The 18279-nt window shown below is 38.8% G+C and overlaps 1 protein-coding gene across 1 annotated transcript; it reads right to left on the bottom strand.

The window, feature by feature from the left end:
- Nucleotides 1-4145: 4145 nt before the first annotated feature.
- On the bottom strand, nt 4146-18276 carry LOC139737663 (sialin-like). Its single transcript, XM_071648339.1, has 9 exons — nt 18259-18276; nt 17483-17722; nt 15757-15844; nt 14586-14681; nt 11501-11625; nt 10855-11007; nt 9161-9293; nt 5463-5704; nt 4146-4343 (listed from the first exon to the last, which is right to left on the bottom strand). Exons 1-9 carry the CDS (start codon nt 18274-18276, stop codon nt 4146-4148), a joined length of 1293 nt encoding a protein of 430 aa, XP_071504440.1.
- Between the last annotated feature and the right edge of the window lie 3 nt (nt 18277-18279).

The following is an 18279-nucleotide window of genomic DNA, read 5'->3' as shown; positions in this document are numbered from 1 at the left end:
ACTACTACACGCACCACTGGCATTGGCGCCTGTAGCAGAGCTAGTGGTACGTGTAGTAGTCTTAGCGTGCGCAGACTCTTTCTCGAAGAATAAGGTCTTGTCGCAACTTAAGTGGCCTGTAAAATTTTATTGATACCACAATTTGGAGACCACCCCATGCAGTCAAACCTTTTCTGCGGGGTGGGTTGAACGAAGTCACTTTTCTGGGTCCCTGCGCCTTGACTAAGATCAATGTTCTTTATCAAGGAATAATTTGTTTGTTGACCAGCTGTTGCGACGGCTGGTCAGCAGTGAGGGTATGTTTTGATGGTCAAGGAATCTGATAAAATATACGAATGTTGGATTGGGGTTGAAATTAGCTGTTTGGCGGCTGTCCATGGGTCCTCTTTTTCTCGGCAGAAACAGGTTTTCCAAACAGCTTTCAAGGAATTTTTACGAGTTAATAAATGTAAAGCTGTTTTGAAAGCCCTTTCGGAAAGCCTTTTCGAAAGCCGCAAATTTGTGCTTTCCGAAACAGGTTTCCTAAACAGGTTTCCAGAAACCTGTTTCTAGAAGCCTTTTGAAGGGAGATAAACGCAAAGCTGTTTTGAAACGGCTGTGTACTACAGTTGCGAACCATGCACACCTTATATGACCTCTTCTCCTCGGGTCGATTGCGCAATGCAGCTGGCAGTGACAGGCCAGTTATCGTGTCCGCGAAGAGTTGATAAACGCAACTATTTTGGAAGCCGTTTCTAAAGGGCTTTGGAAACGGCTTTTGAAAGCCGTTTAAACAGGGGAAACATGATAAACGCAGCCCAAGACTCTCCACGAGTGCTTTTCTAGCCCTGTTTTTTTTTTTTTCCGGTGTGTCATTTCAAGAAACTGCAAGTTTTAATGGGGAAGTCCGGACGATTTTCATAATTTAACACAATGTAGAACATAAATCGTCAGTTCCATGTATACATTTTTAGAATTTAATTTGTGTCCTTGAGCAGAGAAACCAATACTCTACAAAAAATACTTAAAAAAAGAAAAAGAATAAGGATGATGACATACAGTGTAGGAGACTGCGTTGTTGCTTCCGTCGTTGCCATGGACCTTTTACACAATGGACGTTCATCAATCGTTAATTGATTCATGCACCTGTTCCTGTCAAGTGTTGCAATTACATTTTTAACATGCTTTCCTGCTTTGATCTCGTCATTACCGTCAACAGCCAGCCTGGATAAAAACAATTCGCACATTGTTTCAGAGTAAACATGGACAGTAACAGCAGACAACATTACTATGTCTTATCATTAAAGCAAAGTTACATGCGTGTCCACAAGACTTAAGTGTCCCCTTCAGTCATGTCAGTTATAACCAAGTTTGTGACACAAAATTTGTCACGTTTTGAGGTTCGCTGCTTCCCATCGTAGTTGGTGTTTATTCAAAGGCAGTTGAGTCTGAAAAAAAAAGCACCGCAACCAAATAAGACCGAAATGAGGGAAACGGTTCTTTTGTATTACAGTGACGATGCACGATTATATGCACAGTCGTCATTGTCCAAATATTGGAATGTACTTATTCAGTTGTCATTGTATGTTTTCTTTCAATCGTGGCTCTCTTCAACATGAAACAATGTAAAAGGTCTTACCTTTCTGCGCCAGGAGTGTCATATACATGGCGCACTAAAAGACTCTATAATTCTTTTTTTTTCTTCTTCTTCATTATTATTATTATTATCATTATTATTATTATTATCATTATTATTATTATCATCATCATCATTATTATTAAGATGCACATAATCAGGTGGAAGCGGTGGCGATGGGATCAATGAAAGCCAACGACGCAATGGCTTTGAGGGTGGCAAAAGCAAGCGCGCCATCTAGCGTTCATGATTGGCCTACCAATGATAAAGAATAATACGTGTAATGAAAAAAAAAATCCTGGATCAACAGACATAGCATCTTTGGCGGAGGTGCAAAATATGGTCATCCCCCAAGCAGTGACAAAAGTAAACAAAATAGTCCATGGGCCAAGACCCGAAAAATAGGTTGTTGGTACCATCTAAGGTGGCACAACCTTTTTGGTGTCAGTTTGTTAGTCGGGCATAGATATGCTTTGAATATCAAGCTATGATAGCATTTCCAAATGAGTAGCTTAGTCATAATAAATGAATTTTTAACCAATTTGGTCTCGTTTTTATATTTCTATACTTCTGAATCGAAACTAAACCGCTATACAAAGAAGAGCACTGCCTTCTGTATGTCCACAGGTGTTCTGTTGTAAACGCGGTGCGCTTAGTCTCTATTCAAGGCAGCGAAGGGAATATCCAAAGGGTTATGATGTCCACAGCTGTCACGCGGTGATCTAGACCAATGTACCGTTATCATATCTAAAGTTCCTCATAAAAGGGATTATCTATACTGTTTTTTTACTACCCTATCAACAAATACATCAGTTTTAAACAAAAATCACTTTGTTCATCTACAACATTATTCATTATAATGTATCGTAGTGTACCGGTACATTGTTTTTTTGCAATATCTTATATTGTTGGAGGGAAATAAAGCGACATTGGCGTGGTATTAGCGTTTTCACCGTAGCGTTTTCGCCGGAAAATGATAAATAATTGAAAAATACACTTGAAAATATAATTGAAAAATTCACGAGGAATTGCTTTTGTTGTTGTTGTTGTTTTTAAATAAAAGGACATACACTGTATCATACGCTTTGGATATTCCCTTCACCGTCTAGAATAAAGACTAAGCGCTGTGGACATCATAACCTTTGGATAATCCGTTCGCTGCCTTGAATAAAGACTAAGCGCACCGCGTTTACAACTGAACACCTGTGAACATACCATAGAGCTGCATTTTACAGCCCTCTGGAACATACAGAAGACAGTGCTCTTTTTTGTATAGCGGTTAGTTTCGATTCAGAAGTATAGGGATATAACGAGACCAAGTTGGTTAAAAATTCATTTATTATGACTAAGCTACTCATTTGGAAATGCTATCATAGCTTGATAAGCATATCTATGCCCGACAAACAAAATGACACCAAAAAGGTTTTGCCACCTCAGATGGTACCAATATCTGGCCTGGCCCATGGACTAAAAGTCTTATGGATTATCATCGTCTAGTCAGCCATTTTCTCGAAGACTAATGCTGCTGGTCACGTTGCATCTGTATGAATCCTTTCTATAGTGCCATAATCTTTTTTATTTCACTGGTATGTACTGATTCTTTGTAAAGCAATGCTGCTAATAACATTGTGTCCTATTAGTGAACCAGAAACTCTCGAAATCACGTAATTGCTCGTAAGAATTTGAATAAGCACATTTCAAAAATTTGATATGATCTGTTTGAAATTTGAATATTTTTAGAGGTGATTTCAGATAATTTATTTTTCTGCTGCTTCTTTCCGTAAACAAGATTGTATGCTCGATCTGTGTTATCGTGAACACCAAGTATAAAAGAAGAAGAAGAAGAAGAAGGTACTACCCTGGGATTTTCACTGGCGTCACCTACTGCTTACCGGGCAGCGGCATTACCACTGGGCTACAGCTAGTTCGTCACTGGCGGATCCAGGGGAGAGGGCGCATTTTAACATTAATTTCATTTATTCAGTCATTTATTTCATTTCAAATAAAATGCAATCGATCAAAGACTCACATTTTGCGCACATAGCTAAATGTACCGAATGCAATGATTTGTGCCATTTGTTGTTCGTTGTTGTTGTTTGTTTTTATTTCCGTCTTCATATAAAAATACACACATTATAAGTTGCATATACATTGCATATGGATACGCACAGAAGAAACGGGGGATTGCCTGTTCAGTCATATTTTCAAAATACTGTATGTCTGTTCTTCCACAGGGTCCCGAATTTACAATACAATACAAGAATAATACACTGTATATACAAAACATAAGAAAAAATTTCTTCTTCTTCATTTCCATCCTTTCTTTCTCCTTCTCCTCTTGTATGAAGAAAAATAATTGTCATTATTATCATGATAATTTACTATCATAATTGTTGTGATCATAGAGAGAGAGAAAAAAAATGAAAGCTGGCATTATCCCAGTGCCCCTTTTCGGGAAAACCGGGACTTTGGACGAATATAGAGATGCCAGTCAACGTGACGCAAACACTCCCAAAGCACATTTTCGATTTTATATCATTTGTTCGAGTTCATATGAATCCTGTTTGTCTTTGCCATTGCTGCAGAAATTTCTGTTTGGATCTGAGGTTTTAGGCTCTTCGGCCCATGGCTGGACTTCGGCTGTCCCAAAGATGCTGAACACGATGAGACCAAACATTGACACACCTGCTGTGGTCCAGAAGACTAACCGCCATCCGTGCACGTTTCCCTGGCAACGGAAAAGAGAATGAATTAATCTTTGAGTGATGACAAGTTGCTTGAATTGTATTAATGACATTCAGTGTATTTGCCTGGACTTTTTGTCATTGATGTGATCATAACAATTTCTCAATAATACGAATGCCTGGTTACTCAATAAGAGATGCCTTGTTACTCGATAAAAGACATACTCAACTTGCATGCGAATTGGAACTTATGTTAACGAGTTAACAATATCGTGGAACTCGAGCAATAAGGCAGAGCAACTTGTCGATGATGAGATATTTTCCAGTTGTGATAATAATCACCGCTATTAAAAACAACTCTCACCATCAATAACCTTACATTATCATCGTACCACTTTATAATTGTCAAAATGATAATTCGTATCAGTATCATGATTTGCAAATCACATAAAATCAAATCAGATCCAAACATTAAGGGTGAGCAACGAAATACCTGACATATTAATATACATGATATAGTTCAAAACTAAAACTAAATAACACATCGATATTTGTTTTACGATGGTAATGTAACAGAGTAAACTGCCGTGAGTTTCAGTATATGAACGCTCATTTTCATTTGAATGCAGTTAGGATCAAGAGAAGCATGTTGTGTCCATAAAATATAAGGGTGATACTAGTATTGTCACCGAAGAAGGCAAATCCATGACAAACACTTCCTTTTTTCGAAGACAGTTTCAGCTAATATTGTTTGCATACATTGTCAAAAATCTCGCCCTGAGGATCAGCATGTCAAAATAAGTGTAAACACTTCCACAAAATAATGTCTGAAGAAAAGATTACATGATTATCACTTAAATGACTAAGCCTTTGTGAGTGTTGGTACGTACACAGTACTCTTTGCCAGCTAGAAAAAGATAAATGCTCACATCGATACATGTATCTTCTTTAATCCCAATTATTAGGGAATGATTTTGTTTGAATCTGAGGGACAGTTTAGCTCGGACAGAGTTGCATAAGGGATTATCTCGTCAAGCTCAAGATTCAAAACACTGTATAAAAAAAACCGAATTTGAAACAGTATCTTAAAGAACGTTTTGACATTACAAACTGTCGTTGACCATGAAACTACGCCCAGTATCCCCATATGAAAGTTACTATACCTCATTGGTTGTCAATGCGCCTATGAGGAGCGGAACGAGGAAACCTGCCGTGCCAGCAAAACAGTTGATAATGGCGAGGAGGAAGCCCGCGTATTTAGGCGCAATGTCAAAGCCACAGATAGACGCACCGCACAGACAGAAAGCACTGGTTCCAAGACCAAGCGTGAGCAGCGCTACACCCAGTGTGACGTCACATCCAACGTAGCCAACGGACACCAGGCAGATAGTGGATGGGACGAAACCTTAATTGGCGGAAGAGAGTGTACAGGAAATATATGGCGTTATATATTCTGATGTGCCTGATCTTCTTCTTCTTCTTTTTTTTTCAAAATCTGCACTTTAGTCACATAATATGTATTAAAGGAGAACTCCGGATGATTTTAACTTTTACATTTGATCAACTATGAATTTGTTATACCGGGAACAGAGTTTCAGAATCTATCGTGTTTGGGATAAGGAATAAGAATCTTTTCAACAAACTGAAAATGGATAATGACATAGTAGCTTCACCATAATAATGCATGAGTGTGGACTCAATTTAGGGGGCAGAACAAAAGAAGAAAGCATGCATATATTATTCACAGGTGACTTTGTTTACCAAACGGTATTGTAATGGAATTACATTGCTGCATTTCTGAAATATGTGAGTTTTCTACTCATTCATTCTTATGGTAAAGCTGCTATGTCATCGTACTTGTTCAGTGTAATTTGTTTTGGGGTTTTCAGAGTGTTGGTTCTCTGCTCAAGGGCCACAAAAAAATTACAAAATAAATCTAAACATGGAGCTGTAGACTTATGTACCACATGATGTGAAATTATAAAAAATTGCCTGGACTTTATCTTTAAATACTCGAATAATTAATCTAGTTTGCATCTTGTAACAATATGAAGCAAAGGTATATATTCTGTTCTCAGTGGATTCTTTTAAATTTTAAGATAATCTTAAATCATTTAGCATATGATTAGTCAATGATTCAATTTCTGAACCTCTTATTTATGCTGTGTGAAGGATTTTGTTATGCACTTTAAGCACTCGAACTGAATAGTAACAGGCATTATAACTAACCCCCATTATTATTATTATTATCATATCTCTAGCTTCACAAGATATCTCTTGGAGATTAATATCACGTCAAGTTCCATCCTGGAACCTTAGACTTCCAGTACTTTTCTCAGGATTCGTGCCGTCCCCAGCAACGCTGCTTTTTGGAGCGTTTGCACTCGATCTGGCACACCAACATCGTCCAAATGCCGTCGCAGCTGCTTTGACGTTGTTCCAAGTGCTCCAACGACAATAGGGATCACCTTCGTTCTCATATTCCACAGGCGGCGAAGCTCTCTGGCAAGGTCTTGGTACTTCTCTATCTTTTCCTTCTCCTTCTCGGCTACTCTGCTGTCTCCCGGTACCGCGACATCGATGATTGTGCACATCTGTCGAGCCCTTTCTACGACGATGATATCCGGACGCCTGTGCTGGATGACATTGTCAGTTTGAACATCGAAATCCCACAGGATTTTAACTTGATCATTTTCAGAAACTTTCTGTGGTTCATGCATATACCATTTGCTCTCACATGGTATTTCATGTTTTCTGCAAAGCTCCCAGTGAAGGATTTGTGCCAGTTTGTCATGTCGTCTTTTGTACTCCTTTTGCGCCAATTTACTACAGCCACATACGATATGTTGCACTGTCTCGTCTCTTTCTCGGCATATCCTGCATGTGGCATCCACATCTCTCTTCTGTATCTTGGCTTTCAGAGCATTTGTTGACAGTGCTTGCTCTTGGGCAGCGATGATCAGTCCTTCTGTCTCCTTCTTCAGTTCTCCTTTCTTCAGCCATAACCATGTGTCATTACTGCTGATGTTCTCCGTCTCTCTGCAAAACTGCCCGTGCAGCATCATTATCATTATTATTATTATTATTATTATTATTATTATTATTATTATTATTATTATTCTAAGGTTATACCTCAGCACTTGCAATTAATGCTTTTGCATTTTAAATATTGTTAATTCAGACTCTTCTTAAAATTGATTTCCTATAATTATCGTAACATTTATTACAAAACATTTTCTTTTACAAAGACCTATAGCATCAAAGGTGAGATTATAACTTAGATGACTGCGTGTTTCTACGATCTGTAAATTAAAAAAAGAACTTTATAAAAGGTATAATTATTCATAAATCATCTTCAAGAAATGAATCTGCACATACTGTATGGTACTTCGTGATGCTGGCAGAAAATATTGTACAAGATTTTTTGGTTTTTTGGTAATGCAGAAATAACATGACATCAACCTAATCATATAATCACATACAGTAATCATATAGAATAAATACTGTATGGTACTTCCTGATGCTAGATGCTTTTTTTTTTGGGGGGGGGGGGGGGTAATGCAGAAATAACGTGACATCAATCTGGATACTTAACTATTTATTGAATATAAGCAAAGTGATGGCGTTGACAGGGTCATGAATCGTAATAACAAAGTAACTGAATAAAGTCATATTAATATTAATTCTTTCAGTAATCTCTTTGCAAGTTATGGGTTCCACTCTTATAGGTAGCACAGACGAACATGAACTTTGTTTCATACCTTGGATCATCATAATGCCACAACATATAGTACATAAATCGACAGCTCCATGTTTAGATTTGTGGAATTAATTGTGGTCCTTGAGCAGAGAAACCAATACCATGAAAATCCAAAGCCCTAGTCCCTATCTCTGCTCTGTATCTTCATCTATCATAACTTCATTATTAGTGCATATCATACTCATTTGAGTTAGGGCTCGGTCGCCACAATTTTTTTTTCTAGAGATGTGCTCCATCATGTTTAAGTCGATGCCATTGTTATCTGTGCTAAATTGCTTGCTGAAAACAAATGTCGTTGAACTGCAACGAACTGGACTGAACTTAGATAGGGAGTGTTTGACAGCATTTTACTGACGGATGGGGAGATCGTATCAGGGCAATTACCCCCCGAGGGCAATTACCCCCCCCCCCCCCCGGCTAAATACTGGTTAGTGATAATATTAAAGTAACGATTAGGGTTAGGGTTAGGTTTAGGGTACATATGTACAGAGTTTGGGTTAGGGTAAGGATTAGGTTCAGGATTAGGATTAGGGTTAGGGTCAGGGGAAGGGTCCGGGGTAATTGCCCAGGGGGTAATTGCCCTAGACCCGGCGACATGAAGCGAGCTATCGCCCCGCCTGATCTAGTGGTTCGTGGACTTATTCTCTCTATCACTCTCAACCCCACCCCACGACCTAGCCAGAAAATCGTCACTTTGAATGCTTCCTATACAGTAATGTCGAAATAATTTTGTGATGCATCTTTGTTATCATGAACTTTATGTCATTATTTCCATTAGCCATTTCAATAGTCACATTAATATAGTAATCTTCAAAGGCACAATTTTCACATACATTACACACACACACACACACATATATATATATATATATATATATATTTATATATACAATGTATATATATATATATATTTATATATATATATATTATAAACAAGTCTAGTCATTTCAATTTTTTTCAACATTTTGAATTCAACCATATATATATATATATATATATATATATATATATTTATATTTATATATATATATATATATTTAGAGCGTTATCATTATATGAGTGTATGCGTGGGCGCGTGTGTGTGTGCATGTCTTATTTTACCTAAGACAGTAAGAAGTTTTCTTGTTGCTGTTCTGTCTAGAATTGAACGGCTGATGATAAAGTCGGCCATATATCCTCCAAGGATCATTATCAACCAGTAGAAGAGGAAAGGTAGGGCGGAGATGAACCCAGTCTGCAATCAAGAGAAGACAAAGACGTTCTTCTTGAACATGTCGTTCGAGGTGGTCGTCTTGGGTATACACATTGTATCCCTTTTTCTCCGCACGGTAATCTTACGCTTCGCCAACAGACCGTTTCTCTCATTAATTACGATAATTCAAGGATGCTTCTTTACTACAGCCTAATTATAAACCATTTCATTCACGGTAAGACATGCAAGCGAGATAATAGCAACCAATCGAGTTAAGGGTATGGGAGGGGTTATGCCACTTGTCGAGGGAGTTTTTTGCTTTGTAGAATTAAAATTCAGCGATATGGCACGCACTTTTTGTGGAATATTTGCAACATTTTTAATAAAAAGAAATAGAAAAATTGATATTCTGTTACGGACTAAAATCAATAGTGGTATCTGTGACCGCTTGATTCGCTAGTACGCTTCAACTGTGTTCTTAGTTTATGGAGATGGACTGGAGTGGTGAAGGTTTCAGAACTTAATTTTGTGTTTTCAGAAATGAAATTCAAAGATTTGGTTGCATACTTTTGGTGAAATATCTGGAAAATCTTAAATAAAAAAGACTTTACTTCATCCACTTCATTGCTTTCTTTGAATATCGTGTCAACCTTAGGATTGTTCGTTTGTTTGTTTGTTTGTAGGTTACTTAGGATAATGCCTGATGAAAGTGACAAATAACGAAATGTAACTTTTGAAATTGAACATATAGCAAACATAATTTTCTTATATATCATGACAAAGTATTTTATCAATGCGAATCTATGAAAATAAGAATAATGTATAATGATTATCCTTTAATTCTGCCCAAGTCTATTCCATTCCAATCTCTCTTTCTCTCTCTCTCTCTCTCTCTCTGTTCAAATGTCACATTTTTTCCTCTTTTCATGAAGATGGAACAATTCCAAATTCACACAAAGATATACAGATGTGGATGAATTGCCAACAAATTATTGACATTAACAGTGGAGTATACGATGACGGAGAACAGGAGCATATTAAAAGGGCATTCCAGACGATTTTCATAATTTCACACCATGTAGTACATAGATAGACAGTTCCATATATAGATTTGGGAAATCTATTTTGGTCCTTGAATGGAGAACCGATACTCTGAAAACCCTAAAACAAATTGCACTAAACAATGATAGTGACAAAGAGGCTCAATTTATATTTCAGAAAAAATAGGAATGTAATTCCACTGCGGTACGAATTGCTTAACATGTTCACCCGTGTTGAATTTATGTATTTTTTTCTTTTGTTCTGCTTCCTTCAGCCCCCACTCATGAATTCCCATGGTGAGGCTGCCATGTCATCTGCACCCTCGTTTAGAAAAAAACATTCTTATCCCTCATCCCAATCACAATGAATTCTGAAACCCTTTACCCAGTATAACCAATTTATAGTTATTCAAGTGTAAAAGCCTGAAAATCATCCGGAGGTCTCCTTTAAATTTCGCCCCAACACTAATGAAGAAGTTTCATGCTTACTTCACAACGGCATCAAATAACCTCAGCATACCTCACACACATCATCCTAATGATTTGTGTATCCTATAACCGACCTGATATATGTCAAAGTTGAGCACGTCAGCCAGGTAAATAGGAAGGTTTGTAGTGAATAGGAAAAAAATCCAAAGCACTGCGAAATCTGCTATGCACACCGCGAGCAACGGGACTGACGTCATGATAGACCGCCATGGCGTCACACTGGGTTGCTATGCAACAAAGAAAAGAGTACGAAAATTCACTTGTAGCACTTTAGTAATGATAATGAAGTCCACTTGTTAATTGGAAAACCATTTAAAAACAAAATTTCCTTAAAATGCTGAAGATTACAAAAACAGGAATTCAAAACGTGCAAATCAAACGAAATGCAAGAAGACGATAATTTCACGAGGAAAAGAAGCGGACAAGCAATAAAGACAAATAACGGAAAGATTAAGTTGTGACAAATGAATCAAACAGAATGAATAGAAGGACAGAAAACAGAGTGATATACCGTGGACGGGAGCTAATACGGAGACATGAAAAATAATGATGATGAGTTGAGTGCACTGTGTCCGTCGAATGTTTCGAGCTGGTTGCAAGTTAAATTCTTATTAAATGAGCAGCTACAGGGAAGAGGCAGAGAAGAGAAGAGGGGTGGAGTGAAATGGGGAAAAATTACGAATAAAATAATGCTCTGATGGCGATACGAATACACCTTACTGTTTGCTGAAGTCCCACAGCTTTGGTGATATAGTCACGTTCTGTGTCCGATATTCTTGGATGCGAGGAGGGCGAGTCGTACACTAGGCTTAGCCAACCTATACACCACACGATGTTGAGTGAACCTGCAAGAATTGATTATCGCAATTAACTCGTTATTATGTTCAAGCTGGATGACAGAATTGATTCTTAGAAACAGGAATATTGTTCAAAATTGGCAGGCTTGCAGTGTGCATATTCAATATGATAATTCTAGAATCGGAGGGAACAAAATATTGTTATCACGGAACGTACAAGAACCAAAATTGTCATGACCACGGTATTGATGTTTTACTATTCGCTAGAAAATTTCATTTATTAACCTGCGTTTGAAAAACAAAAGACAAAAACGTAACTCAAAGCGATGACGATACAAATAACACAAAAGAGACGCACGTGCATGCCACATTATTTTACTCGGATTAGGATTTTTTCAGGTTAGTTTCTTACGGTTCTAACAAAAGATCGTTCTTACTTTGGCTTTTGATCTGCTTTTAACTAAGTTTTGGGCTGACTTTATGCGAAATTGAGAATTCCATTTTTGTATTGCCATCTTGTGTCACCTTCCGGACAGTGTGATGTCAGCATTTGCAATTGCAAGCACGAAATAAGATACTTTTTGTCAGAGTGTGACTGTTCATGTTAGCCATTTACGTTGCATCAATGTTTCTGTTTGTTTTCTACAAGCACGGGGAGCTATGGCTTTCGCCGTGAAGTTGTACAGTCTCGTGATGGTGAATCTATATCATTTAGGCAATATAAATGTTAGTAGGATACTATTTGTGTGTTCATGTGTCACTTTGCCTTTGACGAGTGTGTATACACGCATGCATGCCTGTGTGAGCACAAAATTGGACGATAAACCCTGTTTGGTGGATTTATGATGATATGTGCGAATGTCTGACATGTAACTTTCCATGTTATATAAAGACGATTTCTCTTAGACCCTATCATAACATACATAGTATGTTCTACCTGAAACCCCATTTACACTTTCAAGGATCGCATCACGGATGACCACGGATCGTCGATCCGGGATCATCCGTACTGTTTCCGGCATGATCGTGTAGACTTCGTGAAGTCACCCGGCACTATCCCTGATCATCCGACATGTCCGCTGAAAAAAAGCCCCTTTTGCACCTTCACGGATTGCTTCACGGATGACCACGGATCGTCATCCGTGGTGTTCCGGCATGCAAAATATCGATTTTCCTCTCAATGCCGGTGTGAATACGACCCTAACTGGGCGTCTACACGGACAAGTACGGAAGCTACACGGACAGACAAGGAATGAATGTGGACCACAGCGGAAATGATACGGAGCTAACACGGCTATATTAAGGAAGAGCACGGATGCAACTCGCGGTTTTTACACGGATATCTCCAAAATGTTGACAGATGACATTTGCTTTTGCTTTTGATACTTTATCATTTTCGGACGACATGCTGTATAACAAGCACACCAGAAAATCTACAGCAGCCTACATACGCCTCTGCTTGTCGACATCATAAAGGCAATTCTTTTTGTTGCAAACTCTCATTTTGCGGGAACATCACGACATAAATAAAGCAAATCAAAAAAAAAAATCGAATCACAAAAACAGCAAAGCTGTGTGTGTGGGTCAGTGAAGCTTCTCAGTCGACCACTATGCTATACGAACCGTATATGAGGGGTTGGTGGCTGTGCTGATGGGGAAAGATGTGAGCAAATTTCATGGACTTTATGAGCTGGTATTGGCAATATACACGAATTTTTCATCCCGGAGTGAGCCGATGCTAATACGGACGTCCCGATGTCTTAACGGATTGTCCCGGAATGAGTACGGAGGCAACACGGAATAGACGGTGCCAACAAGGATGAGTTCGTATTAATTTTCATCCGTGATGTCCGGGATGAAAAATTGAGCAAGCTTATTTTTTTTTTTTCCGCGGACATGCCGGATGATCAAGGATAATGCCAGATGACTTCACGGAGTCTACACGGTCATGCCGGAAACAGTACGGATTATCCCGGATTGACGATCCGTGGTTATCCGTGATGCGATCCGTGAAAGTGTAAAAGGGGCTTAAGCTTGCGTAATTTTTCATCCCGGACATCACGGATGAAAATCAATACGAACTCTTCCTTGTTGTCACCGTCTACTCCGTGTTGCCTCCGTACTTATTCCGGGACAATCCGTGAAGACATCGGGACGTCGATCCGTATTAGCATCGGCTCCATCCGGGATGAAAAATTCGTGTATTTTGCCAATACAAAATAATACAAGCTCATCAAGTCCATAAATTTTGCCCACATCTTCCCCCATCAGTACACCAACCCCTCATACCGTTCGCTTAGGCCTAGTGGTCGCCTAAGAAACTTCAGTGACCCATACACATCTCCTTGCGTGGTTGTGTGTGTGTGTGTGTGTGTGTGTGTGTGTGTTATTTTTGATTTGTTTTGTATTGTCTTTCTTATGTCACGATGTTCCCGGAAAATAAGAGTTTGCAACAAAGAGGTTTGCCTTTATGATGTCGACAGGCAGAGGCGTATGTAGCCTGCTGTAGATTTTCTGGTGTACTTATTATAGCTCTGGGCTCGGCATGTCGCCCGAAAATGATGAAGTATCAAAAGCAATTTAAGCAAATGTCATCTGTCACCATTTTTGGGATATCCGTGTAAGGACCGCGAAGGGACCCAGTTGCATCCGTGCTCTTCTCTGATGTCCGCGTTAGCTTACCTGCTGTAGTCAGCGTTCATTCCTCGTCTGTCCTTGTGGGTACCGTGCTTGTCCGTGTAGCCTCCGTGCTTGTCCGTGTAGAGCACGCAGTTGGGATCATATTCACATCGGCGGCGTTGAGAGGAAAATCGATATTTTGTATGCCGGAACACCACGGATGACGATCCGTGGTCATCCGTGAAAGTGTAAAAGGGGCTTATGGACAGATTACACAACGAGAAAAGAAGACATACACTTATGTGTATGAAAACGATTAGAAAATAGTGTGCTTGCAACTGCACCGAAACCTGAAGAATGTTAAATATTACGAAGAAATAGCCCTGAACCTGTGAAGTAAAAAGCAGAAGGCCAGCCGCCTGCTTCCCTCGAACTTGTCCACAGCCCAGCGATAGGAAGACCGATTATCTGCCCAAATGAGATTCCTGCAAGAACACGGAAAGTCATTCAGTTGTCATTTTCCCAAATGCAGGCGTCACACTGTCCCGAAATTATAAAGATGGACACACAATACAGGAAATGTTCCAATACTGCTATGAATGTTCCAGTGTTGCTCTAACATCGGATTATACGTTGGGCATCTGGAAAGCCATGCCATATAACCGTCAGGGGAGTTTCTGAGGTTGCTAACAGAAGGTCGCACTTTGACTATTGATCAGCTTTGTACCGGATTCGGCACCTACCTCATGACAATCAACAATTTCATATTCGTATGGCCATCCTGTGTCAATTTCCGGACAGTGTGGAGCCAGGCTTACAGGAGACTTAATGATGATTTTCAGATACATTGTATTTTACAAATGAACACCACGTGTATGAATAACACGTATAAATTGGTTATACTAAGCATATTTGGTACAGAGTAACAGAATTCAAAGTGTTTGGGATAAGGATAAAAATGTTTTCAAAATTCATAAGAATGAACGAGGATGATGACATAGCAACTTCACTTAAGCATAATTATGATGGGACGCTCAGGGAAGCAGAACAGAGGAAGAAAGCCTGAATAGATTCTTCCTGAGCGGACTTGTTGAGCAAGTGGTATTGTGATGGAATTACATTGCTGCATTACTGAAATATATGAGTCCCCTATTTGTTATAATCCTTGTTCAGAGTGTTATACTTAGAGTTTTTAGAGTATTTTTTTGCCTGTTTAGGGAACAAAATAAATCCCACAAATATACACATGGTACTATTACATGATGGTAAATAAGTATTGTCAGATTAATGTCCCTTTAAGTCCAGCATGATACTTGGTGAACTCAAATGATTGTGTTATCGGCTAAGAACTATTTACTATCTATTTTCCGCAACGAAGCAAACTCTGAAATAAATGGAGGGGTCGCATAATACTTTAGATCACAGAAAATGTGAGGGAACAACATTTGAAATTACACCTCTTATGAAAATGAAAGTAAATTCGTTTATGTAAATTACATAAAAAATAGATAACTCGTTGTTACATTGATCACACAGCATCAGAATGCTTGAGTAACAGACCTGAGAGTCCGATGGATATCAGACGACTTCTTTCTTCAGGAGGAGCCCATCTGGCCATGATGGCGTAATAGACCGGGTACCTGCAGCCCTAGCAAAGTGTATGCATGATAAGGTTGTTATTGGTTATCTATTGTCTAGTGAACAGAAAATTAGCAATATATATATATATATATATATATATATATATATATGTATATATATATATATATATATATATATATATATATACATCTTGGAACTTTCCACGTGTTGGACTTCGAATGTTGTAATTATAAGAAGAACGAGTCTCAAATACGCCATGGATCCAACAAGAAGGTGTTTTTTTTTATTGCGAAATTTTCAGCCTGCCTCAGGCCTTCATCAGTGTAGTGTACTCGTATACTAAGACAAAAGAGCACTCACTATCGGCTTCTTAGCTACTTTGATGATTCACAAGATCTGCTTGCCAACAGAACGCTGATCGGGTTTTTAATAAGAGTCCCATTCAATGAACCATAACGAGTTTTTTTTTCTTTTTAATTGAGATTTTTATTTTTTTTTTCTGAAAACCTTGCAAAGGTAATACGGTTTGGGGAGTCATATCAGACTGAAAGAAAGAGGCTTTCGATGTCATGCCCCATGCCCCATGACTGCTTTTGTTGAAATTGTATAGGTTATTGTTGCTGTTGCTGGTTTTTTAAACTCTGATGTCCAATTCCAATTCCTATGGGTTAACTAAAAGTAGTTGTGCATTTGCTCGAAGTAAATGTTCTGTGAAAACAAAAGGAACTAAGATATTATGAATGATAGGACAATAAGATGGATGAGGAATATGATAGAATAGCTGATATAAAAAGGCACAAAAAAAGATAGGGATGACTAAAACTCTACCACAGACATGGAAACAAAAGCACATACGAAATCAGATTAATACGTGCGACGGAAGCCAACAAGGCTTTGTCATGATAACAAAATTAGTGTCTAAAGAAGCTTCACTGCTTTCTTTTCAATTCACAAGTAATTTTTCGTTAGACATGTTGATGGCGCGTTTTAATGTCATTTTAGGTTTTCATCACATATGGAATATAGGATCTCTTACTTACAATATTTCATATATACATATATATATATATATATATATATATATATATATATATATATATGTATATAGTGAAAACTTTGAGCAAAGAAAATGGGTCTTCATAGGGATTCGAACCCGAGACCTCCGGATTACTAGACCGGTGCTCTACCGACGGGTGCTGTTCGTTATTCCGAAGGTTCGTTAATCCGAAAGTGAAATAGGATTCGCTATTCCGAAGGCTCGTTTATCCGAAAATAAAATAGGGTTCGTATTTCTGAAGGTTCGTTAATCCGAAAATGAAATAGGGTTCTTTATTCCGAAGGTTCGTTGATCCGAAATGAAATAGGGTCAGTAACGAACCTTCGGAATAACGAGCTTTGTTTCATTTTCGGATTAACGAACCTTATTTCATTTTCGGACAAATGAACCTTCGGAATAACAAACCTTATCACATTTTCGGATTAACGAACCTTCGGAATAACGAATCTTCGGAATAACGAATCTTCGGAATAACGAACCTTCGGACTAAAGAACCTTCGGAATAACGAACTGTAACCCTACCGACTGAGCTATTGAAAGCCCTAGTTCGGTGTTCGTCCTATAACCCTTAATTCTCTTTGCTCGTACGGTCAGAAGCTATAGTGTGTAGGCCGTTGTGTGAAATACCTCTACCAGACCAGAAACCACCTGGTCTATACATAGCCATGTCACGCCTGCATGGGCCGCCACTGGTACCAACACGTTACACACACCAGTCACACCAAGACTTAGACCGAAGAACCAAACGCTAGCTCTGCTGTATTTATTAGCAAGGTAGCCGACTGGGAGTTGAAGTACTAGGAAGCCGTAAGAGAAGGAGGCCAGGATAAACTCTTGTGTTTCTATGGTCCAAGAAAATGGACCATCCTGTGGAAATGGACGGACAAACAAACAAATAAACACACACATGTAACATAGAATGGCAAATTTATATCAAAGAACCTTTGTGAAATGAACCTTTATACACAAGCACTTTGAAACGTTCCTTAAAAAGCTCTTTAAAAAAAGAAGGCAAGGAGAAGAAAAGAGCTTGTTATTTGTAGACCTCAATTAAAAGTGGTAAGTGAGAACAAGCAATGCTGGGTGCAAAGTTGACCGAAAGATCGGTCTGTATCTGTCCGTCGGGGAATGTTCCGCGGAGACTGCGTCTGGCTTCACGAATCCCCTCCGTATACGGAGGACGGCGTTGATGGCAAAATATAAAAGAGTCCTCCGGACAGACGGATCTTTCTGTCTAGGTGCAAAGGTAACCACATCAACGGAAAACCAAAGGCCTATGAAGTGAAAGTTGTGTGCACGTAGTTAAAAGGGCTATACTGGAGGCTTTGAGGCTGCCGGGGACAAGGAACGGATACCAATTCTCACCTCTTTCAAACGGGATGCATTGGAATTGTACGCCGAACAGAGTTGGGAAGATGCATTGG

This window comes from Diadema antillarum, unplaced genomic scaffold (genome assembly GCF_040938485.1).
Source record: "Diadema antillarum isolate AM-2024a unplaced genomic scaffold, OU_Dant_1.0 seq00000698_RagTag, whole genome shotgun sequence".
Lineage (NCBI taxonomy): Eukaryota > Metazoa > Echinodermata > Echinoidea > Diadematoida > Diadematidae > Diadema > Diadema antillarum.
The sequence above is the reverse complement of the archived record's forward strand: the minus strand, read 5'-3'. Positions and strand labels throughout refer to the sequence as shown.